The sequence below is a fragment of the Oculina patagonica genome, chromosome 10 (assembly GCF_052425735.1).
Source record: "Oculina patagonica isolate OP01 chromosome 10, crgOcupat, whole genome shotgun sequence".
NCBI classification, from domain to species: Eukaryota; Metazoa; Cnidaria; class Anthozoa; order Scleractinia; family Oculinidae; genus Oculina; species Oculina patagonica.
The window spans coordinates 533,014-547,826 of record NC_135767.1 but is presented as its reverse complement, the minus strand read 5'-3'; the positions used below and the strand labels follow the sequence as shown (position 1 = coordinate 547,826).

At 38.4% G+C, this 14,813-nt stretch overlaps 1 protein-coding gene across 1 annotated transcript; it reads right to left on the bottom strand.

Moving 5' to 3' along the window:
* Nucleotides 1-10,918: 10,918 nt before the first annotated feature.
* LOC144628803 (uncharacterized) lies at nt 10,919-11,692 on the bottom strand. The gene has a single exon (XM_078486917.1). The coding sequence runs from the start codon at nt 11,690-11,692 to the stop codon at nt 10,919-10,921; it is 774 nt and encodes a 257-aa protein (XP_078343043.1).
* Nucleotides 11,693-14,813: the final 3,121 nt, after the last annotated feature.

The window sequence follows — 14,813 nt, the reverse complement described above, 5'->3', positions numbered from 1 at the left end:
ACTCACTTTGGCTGTTATATGCTACTAAAATGACTGTGGTGAAAAGGGAACTCACTTCAGTGACGGCAATTTGCTAGTAAATGACTGCCGTGAAAAGGGAACTCACTTTGGCTGTTATATGCTACTAAAATGACTGTGATGTAATGTATATGAAATGATTCATATATGAACTGCGGATGTTAATGAAAGTGACAAATGATCGTCGCAGTGAATTTCCAATTTAAGCAATTGGAATAAAGAAGCCTGAAAAAAATTCAGGGCTTCAACGGGATTCGAACCCGTGACCTCCGCGATACCGGTGCGATGCTCTACCAACTGAGCTATTGAAGCCACACATTGGGAGCGAGGTCAATTGTGAGTGAAAAGGAAACTCATTTCAGTGGCGGCAATTTGCTAGTAAATGACTGCCGTGAAAAGGGAACTCACTTTGGCTGTTATATGCTACTAAAATGACTGATTAAAAGGGAACTCATTTCAGTGGCGGCAATTTGCTAGTAAATGACTGCCGTGAAAACGGAACTCACTTTGGCTGTTATATGCTACTATAATGAATGTGGTGAAAAGGGAACTCATTTCAGTGGCGGCAATTTGCTAGTAAATGACTGCCGTGAAAAGGGAACTCAGTTTGGCTGTTATATGCTACCAAAATGACTGTGGTGAAAAGGGAACTCACTTCAGTGGCGGAAATTTGCTAGTAAATGACTTCCGTGAAAAGGCAACTCACTTTGGCTGTTATTTGCTACTAAAATGACTGTGGTGAAAAGGGAACTCACTTCAGTGACGGCAATTTGCTATTAAATGACTGCCGTGCAAAGGGAACTCACTTTGGCTGTTATATGCTACTAAAATGACGTAGTGAAAACGGAACTCATTTTAGTGGCGGCGATTTGCTAGTAAATGACTGCCGTGAAAAGGGAACTCACTTTGGCTGTTATATGCTACTAAAATGACTGTAGTGCAAAGGGAACTCACTTCAGTGGCGGCAATTTGCTAGTAAATGAATGCCGTGAAAAAGGAACTCACTTTGGCTGTTATATGCTACTAAAATGACTGTGGTGAAAAGGGAACTCTTTTCACTGGCGGCAATTTGCTAGTAAATGAATTCCGTGAAAAGGGAAATCACTTTGGCTGTTATATGCTACTAAAATGACTGTGGTGAAAAGGGAGCTCACTTCAGTGACGGCAATTCGCTAGTAAATGACTGCCGTGAAAAGGGAACTCACTTTAACTGTTATATGCTACTAAAATGACAGTGGTGAAAAGGGAACTCACTTCAGTGGCGGCAATTTGCTAGTAAATGACTGCTGTGAAAAGGGAACTCACTTTGGCTGTTATATGCTACTAAAATGACTGTGGTGAAAAGGGAACTCACTTCAGTGACGGCAATTTGCTAGTAAATGACTGCCGTGAAAAGGGAACTCACTTTGGCTGTTATATTCTACTAAAATGACCGTGGTGAAAAGAGAACTCACTTCAGTGGCGGCAATTTGCTGGTAAATGACTGCCGTGAAAAGGGAACTCACTTTAGCTGTTATATGCTACTAAAATGACAGTTGTGAAAAGGGAACTCACTTTAGTGGCGGCAATTTGCTAGTAAATGACTGCCGTGAAAAGGGAACTCACTTTGGCTGTTATATACTACTAAAATGACTGTGGTGAAAAGGGAACTTATTTCTGTGGCGGCAATTGGCTAGTAAATGACTGCTGTGAAAAAGGAACTCACTCTGGCTGTTATATTCTACTAAAATGACCGTGGTGAAAAGAGAACTCACTTCAGTGGCGGCAATTTGATAGTAAATGACTGCTGTGAAAAGGGAACTCACTTTGGCTGTTATATGCTACTAAAATGACTGGTTAAAACGGAACTCATTTCAGTGGCGGCAATTTGCTAGTAAATGACTGCCGTGAAAACGGAACTCACTTTGGCTGTTATATGCTACTATAATGAATGTGGTGAAAAGGGAACTCATTTCAGTGGCGGCAATTTGCTAGTAAATGACTGCCGTGAAAAAGGAACTCAGTTTGGCTGTTATATGCTACCAAAATGACTGTGGTGAAAAGGGAACTCACTTCAGTGGCGGAAATTTGCTAGTAAATGACTTCCGTGAAAAGGCAACTCACTTTGGCTGTTATTTGCTACTAAAATGACTGTGGTGAAAAGGGAACTCACTTCAGTGGCGGCAATTTGCTAGTAAATGACTGCCGTGCAAAGGGAACTCACTTTGGCTGTTATATGCTACTAAAATGACGTGGTGAAAACGGAACTCATTTTAGTGGCGGCGATTTGCTAGTAAATGACTGCCGTGAAAAGGGAACTCACTTTGGGTGTTATATGCTACTAAAATGACTGTAGTGCAAAGGGAACTCACTTCAGTGGCGGCAATTTGCTAGTAAATGACGGCCGTGAAATGGGAACTCACTTTTGCTGTTATATGCTACTAAAATGACTGTGGTGAAAAGGGAACTCATTTCTGTGGCGGCAATTTGCTAGTAAATGACTGCCGTGAAAAGAGAACTCACTTTGGCTGTTTTATGCTACTATAATGAATGTGGTGAAAAGGGAACTCATTTCAGTGGCGGCAATTTGCTAGTAAATGACTGCCGTGAAAAGGGAACTCACTTTGGCTGTCATATGCTACCAAAATGACTGTGGTGAAAAGGGAACACATTTCAGTGGCGGAAATTTGCTAGTAAATGAGGGCCGTGAAAAGGCAACTCACTTTGGCTGTTATATGCTACTAAAATGACTGTGGTTAAAAGGGATCTCATTTCATTGGCGGCAATTTGCTAGTAAATGACCGCCGTGAAAATGGAACTCTCTTTGGCTGTTATATGCTATTAAAATGAATGTGGTGAAAAGGGAACTCACTGCATTGGCGGCAATTTGCTAGTAAATGACTGCCGTGAAAAGGCAACTCACTTTGGCTGTTATATGCTACTAAAATGACTGTGGTGAAAAGGGAACTCATTTTAGTGTTACGCTTGTAAAATGACAGTGGTGAAAAGGGAACTCATTTTGGTTTTACGCTAGTAAAATGACTGTGGTGAAAAGGGAACTCATTTTAGTGTTACGCTTGTAAAATGACAGTGGTGTAAAGGGAACTCATTTTGTTCGTGTTACGCTACTAAAGTGATTTTGGTGAAAAGAAAACTCATTTTTGTGTTACGCTAGTAAAATGACTGTGGTGAAAAGGGAACTCTTTTGGTTGGTGATGCGCTAGTAAAATGATTGTGGTGAAAAGGGAACTCATTTTGGTGTTACAGTAGTAAAATGACTGTGGAAAAAAGGGAACTCATTTTGGTGTTACGCTAGTAAAATGACTGTGGTGAAAAGGGAACTCATTTTGGTGGTGATGCGCTGGTAAAATGATTGTGGTAAAAAGGGAATTCATTTTGGTAATGTTACGCTAGTAACATGACTGTGGTGAAAAGGAAACTCATTTGGGTGTTACGCTAGTAAAATGACAGTTGTGAAAAGGGAACTCATTTTGGTGTTACGCTAGTAAAATGACAGTGGTGAAAAGGGAACTCATTTTGGTGTTACACTAGTAAAATGACTGTGGTGAAAAGGGAACTCATTTTGGTGTTACCCTAGTAAAATGACAGTGGTGAAAAGTTAACTCCTTTTGGTGTTACGCTAGTAAAATGACAGTGGTTAAAAGGGAACTCATTTTCGTGTCACGCTAGAAAAATGACTGTGGTGAAAAGGAAACTCATTGTGGTGTTACGCTAGTAAAATGACTGTGGTGAAAAGGGAACTCATTTTGGTGTTACGCTTGTAAAATGACAGTGGTGAAAAGGGAACTCCTTTTGTTCGTGTTACGCTAGTAAAATGACTTTGGTGAAAAGGGAACTCATTTTGGTGTTACGCTAGTAAAATGACTATGATGAAAAGGGAACTCATTTGGTGTTACGCTAGTAAAATGACTGTGGTGAAAAGGGAACTCATTTTGGTTTTACGCTTGTAAAATGACAGTGGTGAAAAGAGAACTCATTTTGTTCGTGGTACGCTAGTAAAATGACTTTGGTGAAAAGGGAACTCATTTTGGTGTTACGCTAGTAAAATGACTGTGATGAAAAGGGAACTCATTTGGTGTTACGCTAGTAAAATGACTGTGGTGAAAAGGGAACTCGTTTTCTTGGTGTTACGCATTTTTGTTGTTGGTGATGCGCTAGTAAAATGATTGTTGTGAAAAGGGAACTCATTTTGGTGTTACGGTAGTAAAATGACTGTGGTAAAAAGGGAACTCATTTTGGTGGTGATGCGCTAATAAGATGATTGTGGTGAAAAGGGAACTCAATTTGGTGTTACGTATTTTTGTTGTGTTACGCTAGTAAAATGACTGTGGTGAAAAGGGAACTCATTTTGGTTTTACGCTTGTAAAATGACAGTGGTGAAAAGGGAACTCATTTTGTTCGTGGTACGCTAGTAAAATGATTTTGGTGAAAAGGGAACTCATTTTGGTGTTACGCTAGTAAAATGACTGTGGTGAAAAGGGAACTCGTTTTCTTGGTGTTACGCATTTTTGTTGTTGGTGATGCGCTAGTAAAGTGATTGTGGTAAAAAGGGAACTCATTTTGGTAATGTTACGCTAGTAAAATGACTGTGGTAAAAAGGGAACTCATTTTGGTTTTACGCTAGTAAAATGACTGTGGTGAAAAGGGAACTCATTTTGTTGGTGATGCGCTAGTAAAATGATTGTGGTGAAAAGGGAACTCATTTTGGTGTTACAGTAGTAAAATGACTGTGGTAAAAAAGGGAACTCATTTTGGTGTTACGCTAGTAAAATGACTGTGGTGAAAAGGGAACTCATTTTGTTGGTGATGCGCTGGTAAAATGATTGTGGTAAAAAGGGAATTCATTTTGGTAATGTTAGGCTAGTAAAATGACTGTGGTGAAAAGGGAACTCAGTTGGGTGTTACACTAGTAAAATGACTGTGGTGAAAAGGGAACTCATTTTGTTGGTGATGCGCTAGTAAATTGATTGTGATAAAAAGGAAATTCATTTTGGTAATGTTACGCTAGTAAAATGACTGTGGTGAAAAGGGAACTCATTTTGTTGGTGTTACGGTAGTAAAATGACTGTGGTGAAAAGGGAACTCATTTTGGTGTTACGCTAGTAAAATGACTGTGGTGAAAAGAAAACTCATTTTGGTGTTACGCTAGTAAAATGACTGTGGTGAAAAGGGAACTCATTTTGTTGGTGATGCGCTAGTAAAATGATTGTGGTGAAAAGTGGACCCATTTTTGTGTTACGGTAGTAAAATGACTGTGGTAAAAAGGGAACTCATTTTGGTGTTACGCTAGTACAATTACTGTGGTGAAAAGGGAACACATTTTGGTGTTACGCTAGTAAAATGACCGTGGTGAAAAGGGAACTCATTTTGTTGGTGATGCGCTAGTAAAATGATTGTGGTAAAAAGGGAATTCATTTTTGTAATGATACACTAGTAAAATGACTGTGGTGAAAAGGGAACTCATTTTGGTGTTACACTAGTACAATTACTGTGGTGAAAAGGGAACTCATTTGGTGTTACGCTAGTAAAATGACTGTGGTGAAAAGGGAACTCATTTTGTTGGTGATGCGCTAGTAAAATGATTCTGGTGAAAAGGGAACTCATTTTGGTGTTACGGTAGTAAAATGACTGTGGTAAAAAGGGAACTCATTTTGGTGGTGATGCGCTAATAAGATGATTGTGGTGAAAAGGGAACTCATTTTGGTGTTACTCTAGTAAAATGACTGTGGTGAAAAGGGAACTCATTTTGGTTTTACGCTAGTAAAATGACTGTGCTGAAAAGGGAACTCATTTTAGTGTTACGCTTGTAAAATGACAGTGGTGAAAAGGGAACTTATTTTGTTCGTGTTACGCTAGTAAAGTGATTTTGGTGAAAAGGGAACTCATATTGGTGTTACGCTAATTAAATGACTGTAGTGAAAAGGGAACTCGTTTTGGTGGTGTTACGCATTTTTGTTGTTGGTGATGCGCTAGTAAAATGATTGTGGTAAAAAGGGAATTCTTTTTGGTAATGTTACGCTAGTAAAATGACTGTGGTGAAAAGGGAACTCATTTTGTTGGTGATGCGCTAGTAAAATGATTGTGGTGAAAAGAGAACTCATTTTGGTGTTACAGTAGTAAAATGACTGTGGTAAAAAGGGAATTCATTTTGGGAATGTTACGCTAGTAAAATGACTGTGGTGAAAAAGGAACTCATTTGGGTGTTACACTAGTAAAATGACTGTGGTGAAAAGGGAACTCATTTTGGTGTTACGCTAGTAAAATGACAGTGGTGAAAAGGGAACTCATTTTGGTGTTACACTAGTAAAATGACTGTGGTGAAAAGGGAACTCATTTTGGTGTGACGCATTTTTGTATTGTTACGCTAGTAAAATGACTGTGGTGAGTAGGGAACTCATTTGTGTTTTACGCTAGTAAAATGACTGTGGTGAAAAAAGAACTCATTTTGTTGGTGTTACGGTAGTAAAATGACAGTGGTGAAAAGGGAACTCATTTGTGTGTTACACTAGTAAAATGTCTGTGGTGAAAAGGGAACTCCTTTTGGTGTTACGCTAGTAAAATGACAGTGGTTAAAAGGGAACTCATTTTTGTGTCACGCTAGTAAAATGACTGTGGTGAAAAGGGAACTCATTTTGGTGTTACGCTAGTAAAATGACTGTGGAGAAAAGGGAACTCATTTTGGTGTTACGCTTGTAAAATGACAGTGGTGAAAAGGGAACTCCTTTTGTTCGTGTTACGCTAGTAAAATGATTTTGGTGAAAAGGGAACTCATTTTGGTGTTACGCTAGTAAACTGACTGTGATGAAAAGGGAACTCGTTTTCTTGGTGTTACACATTTTTGTTGTGTTACGCTAGTAAAATGACTATCGTGAAAAGGGAGCTCATTTTGTTGGTGTTGCTCTAGTAAAATGACTGTGGTTAAAAGGGAACTCATTTTGGTTTTACGCTTGTAAAATGACTGTGGTGAAAAGGCAACTCATTTGTTGTGTTACGCTAGTAAAATGACTGTGGTGAAAAGGGAACTCATTTTGGTGTGACGCATTTTTGTGGTGTTACGCTAGTAAAATGACTGTGGTGAGAAGGGAACTCATTTTGGTGTTACGGTAGTAAAATGACTGTGGTGAAAAAAGAACTCATTTTGTTGGTGTTACGGTAGTAAAATGACTGTGGTGAAAAGGGAACTCATTTTGTTGGTGATGCGCTAGTAAAATGATTCTGGTGAAAAGGGAACTCATTTTGGTGTTACGGTAGTAAAATGACTGTGGTAAAAAGGGAACTCATTTTGGTGGTGATGCGCTAATAAGATGATTGTGGTGAAAAGGGAACTCATTTTGGTGTTACTCTAGTAAAATGACTGTGGTGAAAAGGGAACTCATTTTGGTTTTACGCTAGTAAAATGACTGTGCTGAAAAGGGAACTCATTTTAGTGTTACGCTTGTAAAATGACAGTGGTGAAAAGGGAACTTATTTTGTTCGTGTTACGCTAGTAAAGTGATTTTGGTGAAAAGGGAACTCATTTTGGTGTTACGCTAATTAAATGACTGTAGTGCAAAGGGAACTCGTTTTGGTGGTGTTACGCATTTTTGTTGTTGGTGATGCGCTAGTAAAATGATTGTGGTAAAAAGGGAATTCTTTTTGGTAATGTTACGCTAGTAAAATGACTGTGGTGAAAAGGGAACTCATTTTGTTGGTGATGCGCTAGCAAAATGATTGTGGTGAAAAGAGAACTCATTTTGGTGTTACAGTAGTAAAATGACTGTGGTAAAAAGGGAATTCATTTTGGGAATGTTACGCTAGTAAAATGACTGTGGTGAAAAAGGAACTCATTTGGGTGTTACACTAGTAAAATGACTGTGGTGAAAAGGGAACTCATTTTGGTGTTACGCTAGTAAAATGACAGTGGTGAAAAGGGAACTCATTTTGGTGTTACACTAGTAAAATGACTGTGGTGAAAAGGGAACTCATTTTGGTGTGACGCATTTTTGTATTGTTACGCTAGTAAAATGACTGTGGTGAGAAGGGAACTCATTTGTGTGTTACGCTAGTAAAATGACTGTGGTGAAAAAAGAACTCATTTTGTTGGTGTTACGGTAGTAAAATGACAGTGGTGAAAAGGGAACTCATTTGGGTGTTACACTAGTAAAATGTCTGTGGTGAAAAGGGAACTCCTTTTGGTGTTACGCTAGTAAAATGACAGTGGTTAAAAGGGAACTCATTTTTGTGTCACGCTAGTAAAATGACTGTGGTGAAAAGGGAACTCATTTTGGTGTTACGCTAGTAAAATGACTGTGGAGAAAAGGGAACTCATTTTGGTGTTACGCTTGTAAAATGACAGTGGTGAAAAGGGAACTCCTTTTGTTCGTGTTACGCTAGTAAAATGATTTTGGTGAAAAGGGAACTCATTTTGGTGTTACGCTAGTAAACTGACTGTGATGAAAAGGGAACTCGTTTTCTTGGTGTTACACATTTTTGTTGTGTTACGCTAGTAAAATGACTATCGTGAAAAGGGAGCTCATTTTGTTGGTGTTGCTCTAGTAAAATGACTGTGGTTAAAAGGGAACTCATTTTGGTTTTACGCTAGTAAAATGACTGTGGTGAAAAGGCAACTCATTTGTTGTGTTACGCTAGTAAAATGACTGTGGTGAAAAGGGAACTCATTTTGGTGTGACGCATTTTTGTGGTGTTACGCTAGTAAAATGACTGTGGTGAGAAGGGAACTCATTTTGGTGTTACGGTAGTAAAATGACTGTGGTGAAAAAAGAACTCATTTTGTTGGTGTTACGGTAGTAAAATGACTGTGGTGAAAAGGGAACTCATTTTGTTGATGTTAAGCTAGTAAAATGACTGTGGTGAAAAGGGAACTCATTTTCTTAATGTTAAGCTAGTAAAATGACTGAGGTGAAAAAAGAACTCATTTTGGTTGTGTTACGCTAGTAAAATGACTTTGGTGAAAAGGAAACTCATTTTGGTAATGTTACGCTAGTAAAATGACAGTGGTGAAAAGGGAACTCATTTTGGTGTTACGCTAGTAAAATGACTGTGATGAAAAGGGAACTCATTTTGGTAATGTTACGCATTTTTTTCGTGTTACGCTAGTAAAATGACTGTTTTGAAAAGGGAACTCATTTTGGTGTTACGCTAGTAAAATGACTGTGGCGAAAAGGGAACTCATTTTTTGATGTTGCTCATTTTTGTTGCGCTACGCTAGTAAAATGACGCTTTTACGCCAGTAAAATGACTGTGGTGAAAAGGGAACTCATTTTGTTGGTGTTATGCTAGTAAAATGACTGTGGTGAAAAGGGAACTCATTTTGGTGTTACGCTAGTAAAATGACTGTGGCGAAAAGGGAACTCATTTTGTTGATGTTAAGCTAGTAAAATGACTGTGGTGAAAAAAGAACTCATTTTGTTTGTGTTACGCTAGTAAAATGACTGTGGTGAAAAGGGAACTCATTTTGGTTGTGTTACGCTAGTAAGTTGTCTGTTTTGAAAAGGGAACTCACTTTGTTGGTGTTACGCTAGTAAAATGACTGTGGTGAAAAGGGAACTCATTTTGGTTGTGTTACGCTAGTAAAATGACTTTGGTGAAAAGGGAACTCATTTTGTTGGTGTTACGCTAGTAAAATGACTGTGGTGAAAAGGGAACTCATTTTGTTGGTGTTACGCTAATAAAATGACTGTGGTGAAAAAAGAGCTCATTTTGTTGGTGTTACACTAGTAAAATGACTGTTTTGAAAAAAAGAACTCATTTTGTTGGTGTTACGCTAGTAAAATGACTGTTGTGAAAAGGGAACTCATTTTGTTGGTGTTACGCATTATGGTTGTGTTACGCTACTAAAATGACTGTGGTGAAAAAAAAGCTCATTTTGTTGGTGTTACACTAGTAAAATGACTGTTTTGAAAAAAGAACTCATTTTGTTGGTGTTACGCTAGTAAAATGACTGTTGTGAAAAGGGAACTCATTTTGTTGGTGTTACGCATTATGGTTGTGTTACGCTACTAAAATGACTGTGGTGAAAAGGGAACTCATTTTGTTGTTGTTACACTAGTAAAATGACTGTGATGAAAAAGGAACTCATTTTGTTGTTGTTACACTAGTAAAATGACTGTGGTTAAAAGGGAAGTCATTTTGTTGATGATACGCTAGTAAAATGACTGTAGTGAAAAGGGAACTCATTTTGTTAATCATACGCTAGTAAAATGACTGTGGTGAAAAGGGAACTCATTTTGTTGATGACACACTAGTAAAATGACTGTGTTGAAAAAGGAACTTATTTTGTTCATGTTTAGTTTAGTGAATTAGATTTTGGATAAGTTTTATTTCACCTAGGTTACTTGGTCCGTAGAAGGAAACTTAACAAGGTTTAAGGTGTTGTGTCCAGAGCTGATTGGAAAATCTGTAAATGGTCGCTGGAGGCATTAATTTTGCAAAGGTAGAGATCCACTGAAATGTAAATTAGATCAGTGGCGTAGAAAAAATGAAAAACCAATAAACGATATTCGGACTTCTTATAACAAATGCGCGCGTCGGGATAAAATCCATTATTCGTGAAAGTGGACAAAGGCAAGTCAGTAGAGCGGGAAAATAATTCATTATCTTTCCTTTGTTCTCTTTCATGAATATATATATATATGCTTTGATCCCGACTCACGCATGTGTTTTCGGAACTCCGATATCGCTTATTCGCTTATTATATTGTCTTCGTTTCCTTCCGGGCAAATGCAACCCAAATTACAACATGAATTACCATTGTTACTGATATTTTACATGTATATTTGTGTGTGCGTTTACAGCTTTTAAAAGAAGCATCACTTCCCGGCACAAATTTCTATTTATGAATTAAGCATGGCCATTTCTAAATGGCGTTCGTGACTTGGAAATTTAACCACTTTTGCCGGCTTTAAGTGCACTTCTTCCATAACTTTGTCGTACGATCGAAGTATACATCTCGTCCAAGGTAGCCATAATATTCTGTCAGCCACTTCTCTGGATCGTTTGGACCGTAGCATTCAATTCCTTCAAATATGTACTTTTTCCGCGGGAAAATCCAGTCGTATGCAAATCGCTTGTTCTCGACACCCATTCCACAGCGCGCCCAGTTTACGTGTAAAATGGAAGGCTCGTTGTGTGACTGTCGGTAGGTATACATGTCTGTAAACACGCGCAGGTGATGTTTTGTGACCAGTGGGTTGTGCGAGAAATATTCTAAATAATGCGAGTAGTCGGCTGTATCAATGATTTTAAACTTCTTGGTACCCTTTGTGGCTGGATCGAAAGGTTTGCAGCCGTTTTCATCGCACCATTCCACGCCTGTCACTGGACAGGCTGTCTGCCATCTGTAGCCTTCAGGAAGGAGGTGTCTGTTTCTCCACACAGTGTACATATCCTCCTCTAACATGGACAAGTCTGTGTCTGTATCGTGAGGTATAATCTTGCCTTGGTCGCGGTAAATTGCTAACAGCGTTCCATCGGATACGAAATACGGAATTCCCAGCTCCTCCAGCATCTCTACGGCGACTTGGAAACATCGCACGCGGTGAGGTTTTAGCTTTTCATTCAAACGAATGATATCAGACAAGTTTTGCTCGTGTACTTCACCCTTTATTGTGAGCCACTTGTTGTTGTTTTCGTATGTTGTTATGGTCGTTGAAGTATTTTCCGCTACAATTGACATTTTTTAGCTGAACGTTTCTATCGAGCCTCGCGTCTCTATTAATATGGTGATGTGAGTCTGTGCTGTTTTCAACGTCGTTTTGGAACCTCAAGCAGCTGTTTAGTAGACAGTGGATTGGCCGCTAGAGTAGACTGGGTTAAACTACAACAACAACAAGCTTTATTTGCATGACTACATAGGAATTTGGTAGTATTGCAAAAGCTACTTAAATTTAATTACATATTATTTCATTAATTAAGATATCTAGTAAAGTAGAAAATAACATAACATAACAAAAAAATAAAATAAAATAAAAATAAATAAAAATTAAAAAAACTAAAAGAATTACTTACAGTAATTGTTCATTTAACTGTTCGAAGTGGTGATCATTGTAACGAGATTGTCTCTCAATTCAAAGCATGCCGAGATAAATGAAATTAGCTTAATGTTTACGAAGTAGTCAGTGGAATTCATAAGATGCGATAATAGAGTTTCGCGTGGTAGTAGTCATAGTAATGGAAGTTTGGATTAGACTTCCGGTTTCCTCTAGTGTAAGTGGCACGCACCCAATTTTTTTTGACCGAGATGGGGGAATTGGCGCTGCCAATATAATTCAAATGTCTTCATATATTGGTTTGATGGCAGGATTTCTGGACAAAATTTGGCCGATATTGGGAGTGGTTTGCATGCGGTCTGTCTAATTAAACCAAATAATGAGTTTGGGGCGGGGTGGGGGGAGGGGTAATGATGGGTGTACTAAAGTGTAAGTGGTGAATCAAAACAAAGATCATAATAGCTCCGCGATGACAAAAGCTAGTGTACATTACATTGCTTCGTGCAGTGGTTGAAATAACGTTTTATTTGTTTTTTGTTTGTTTTTATTCAGATTTTTTATGGGCTACAGCTGACTTAATCTAGAACACAAACTCACAATTTATTCAATTTAAACTTCACCCTGGTCAGTATTAGGATACAGTAAAATGCTGGTTGTTACCCTGGGTGTATAAAACGTCGTGAAGTGTTTCCGATGGTGTTAAAACTGGGAGATCTTATATCCGGAGGGGCTTATAAGAAGCATAGAAAGAACTGCTTTGAAATGAGCTGACAAGAGACTACATCAAGACTGATGAGGAATATAATAATTACAGTCTGATCTAACGCACTGATCTGCGCTTTTTCTTGCAAACTTATTCTTTGCTTATTTTTTGAGAAGAACGAACTATGTAAGGACCTTTGCAAGTGTAATATGGAAAATATCGGATTGAGGAGGGATTATATCCGGAAGGGTGTTATAAGCGGACTATTTTTTTCGTTGGTAGAAAGATGGGCTTATAACCGGTATTTTACGGTAGTTTAAAATAACATGTACATTTTAAGTGAAGTCTAAATATTTCGCCGTTTTTGTGCGTTAAATTTATTCTAATCCCGACATTTTGGAGTTGTTTTTATTTGAGTGCTTTAATGTGCCCTGTGATTGGTGTAACAAATCTCGCGCAACAGCTATACATCCGATCAGTTGCATTACCAAAACCTTAACACACTTTGACACACGCGTCAGTTTTCCCGCGCTTGGCTTTTGCTATGATTATTTGCTTCGTGTTCTCATTGGTTCATTGTACTTTTTTATAGTTCGCTGTGATTGGCTATCGCAATAACTTTGATTTTGGCTTTACGACACTTATAAAACGTTCTTATGAACCTGTTTCTAATTGCGGTAGTTTTTGAAATATCACAGTTTGCCGCCAGAAATACATTTCTTCACTCACGATAAAACATTATCATAACTTAAGTTCAGACGCATGTGTGTTATTTCAGAGAGCTTTTAACCCCGGCGAGTTAAACTTATTACTCCACAATATCTACGCTTTTAATATTAAAATTCAAACTTGGCTCCGCGTAAGCTCAGTGGGAAAAACAAACGAAAACACATCGAGACTGAATGATAAATAATGTATAAACTTTTGTTGCGCGGAATCAAATTTGAAAGTAGCCTTTTCATACAGTTTAGTGAATTAGATTTTGGATAAGTTTTACTTCACTTTATTTCACTTGGCCCGGCGAAGGAAAACTTGGCAAGGTGTTGTGTTTTGTGTCCAGAGCTGATTTGAAAAACTATAAACGGACGCGCGAGACATTAATTTTGCAAAAGTAGAGATCCACTAAAATGCAAATTAGATCAGTGGCGTAGAAAAAATGACAAACCAATTCGCTTATTATTTTGTCTTCGTTTCCTGCATACCAAATGCAACCCAGTTTACAACATGAATTTTCACTGTAACTGATATTTTACCTGTCTATTAAGTTAAGTTTGTTGTTATATTTGTGTGTGTGTTTACAGCTTTTAAAAGAAGCATCCCTTCCCCTGCACAAATGTCTATTTCTAAATGGCGTTCATGACTTGAAACTTTAACCACTTTTACCGGCTTTCAGTGCACTCTTTGTCGGGGACTGGGGCATATATTACGTCATCGTGAAATTTGATCACTTTAATTATAAGAGTTTGCGCAACAATTTAGGTGTTAGTCCAGATCGGTATAGCTTCGAGTTAAGACACTGTGAAACCTTTGTGAACTTGTGACCATTATTAAAGCTTTAGAAAATCAACCTTGTGACTTGCCTTGGATACTGCTCCTGCGGCCGGAGAATTCCAGCAAACGTGGCGACCACGAAGGGACGATTGTGAGTATAATTTACGTCCTCAATTTGCCTTGTGCTTTTCGTTTGCGTCTAAACAAACACGAAGCCAACGCCTTAACCTCGAAACATGGCAAACGCCGAATCTACCCTCGAAACGAAACTAAAGCAACTCGAAAGGACCGAAGAGAAAACCAACGATGTTCTTAAAGGCGGGAAGCGATCTGCGATATCGAGACACTTGACAAACCTGAAAGAAATACTAACAGAAGTGGATAACGCGCGAAGAGCGTTCGAAGCGGAGAAGATAACAGCGAAGGTTAGCGATGAAGAAATCAGCGCGTGGAATAATGGAATAATGGCAAAAATAGAAGTAGCGGATGATCAGATTGAAAACCTCGAAGAATGGTTGGCGAGACGGAAAATGGAAGTAGAAAACCAAGAGCGAGAAGAGAAGATGCAGTTTGAAATAAAACTTCACGAGACAAAGCTTAAATTACAAGAAGAT

Excerpts from the sequence above, each read along its gene's own strand:
- LOC144628803 (XM_078486917.1), bottom strand. The coding sequence starts at position 11,692 with ATGTCAATTGTAGCGGAAAATACTTCAACGACCATAACAACATACGAA.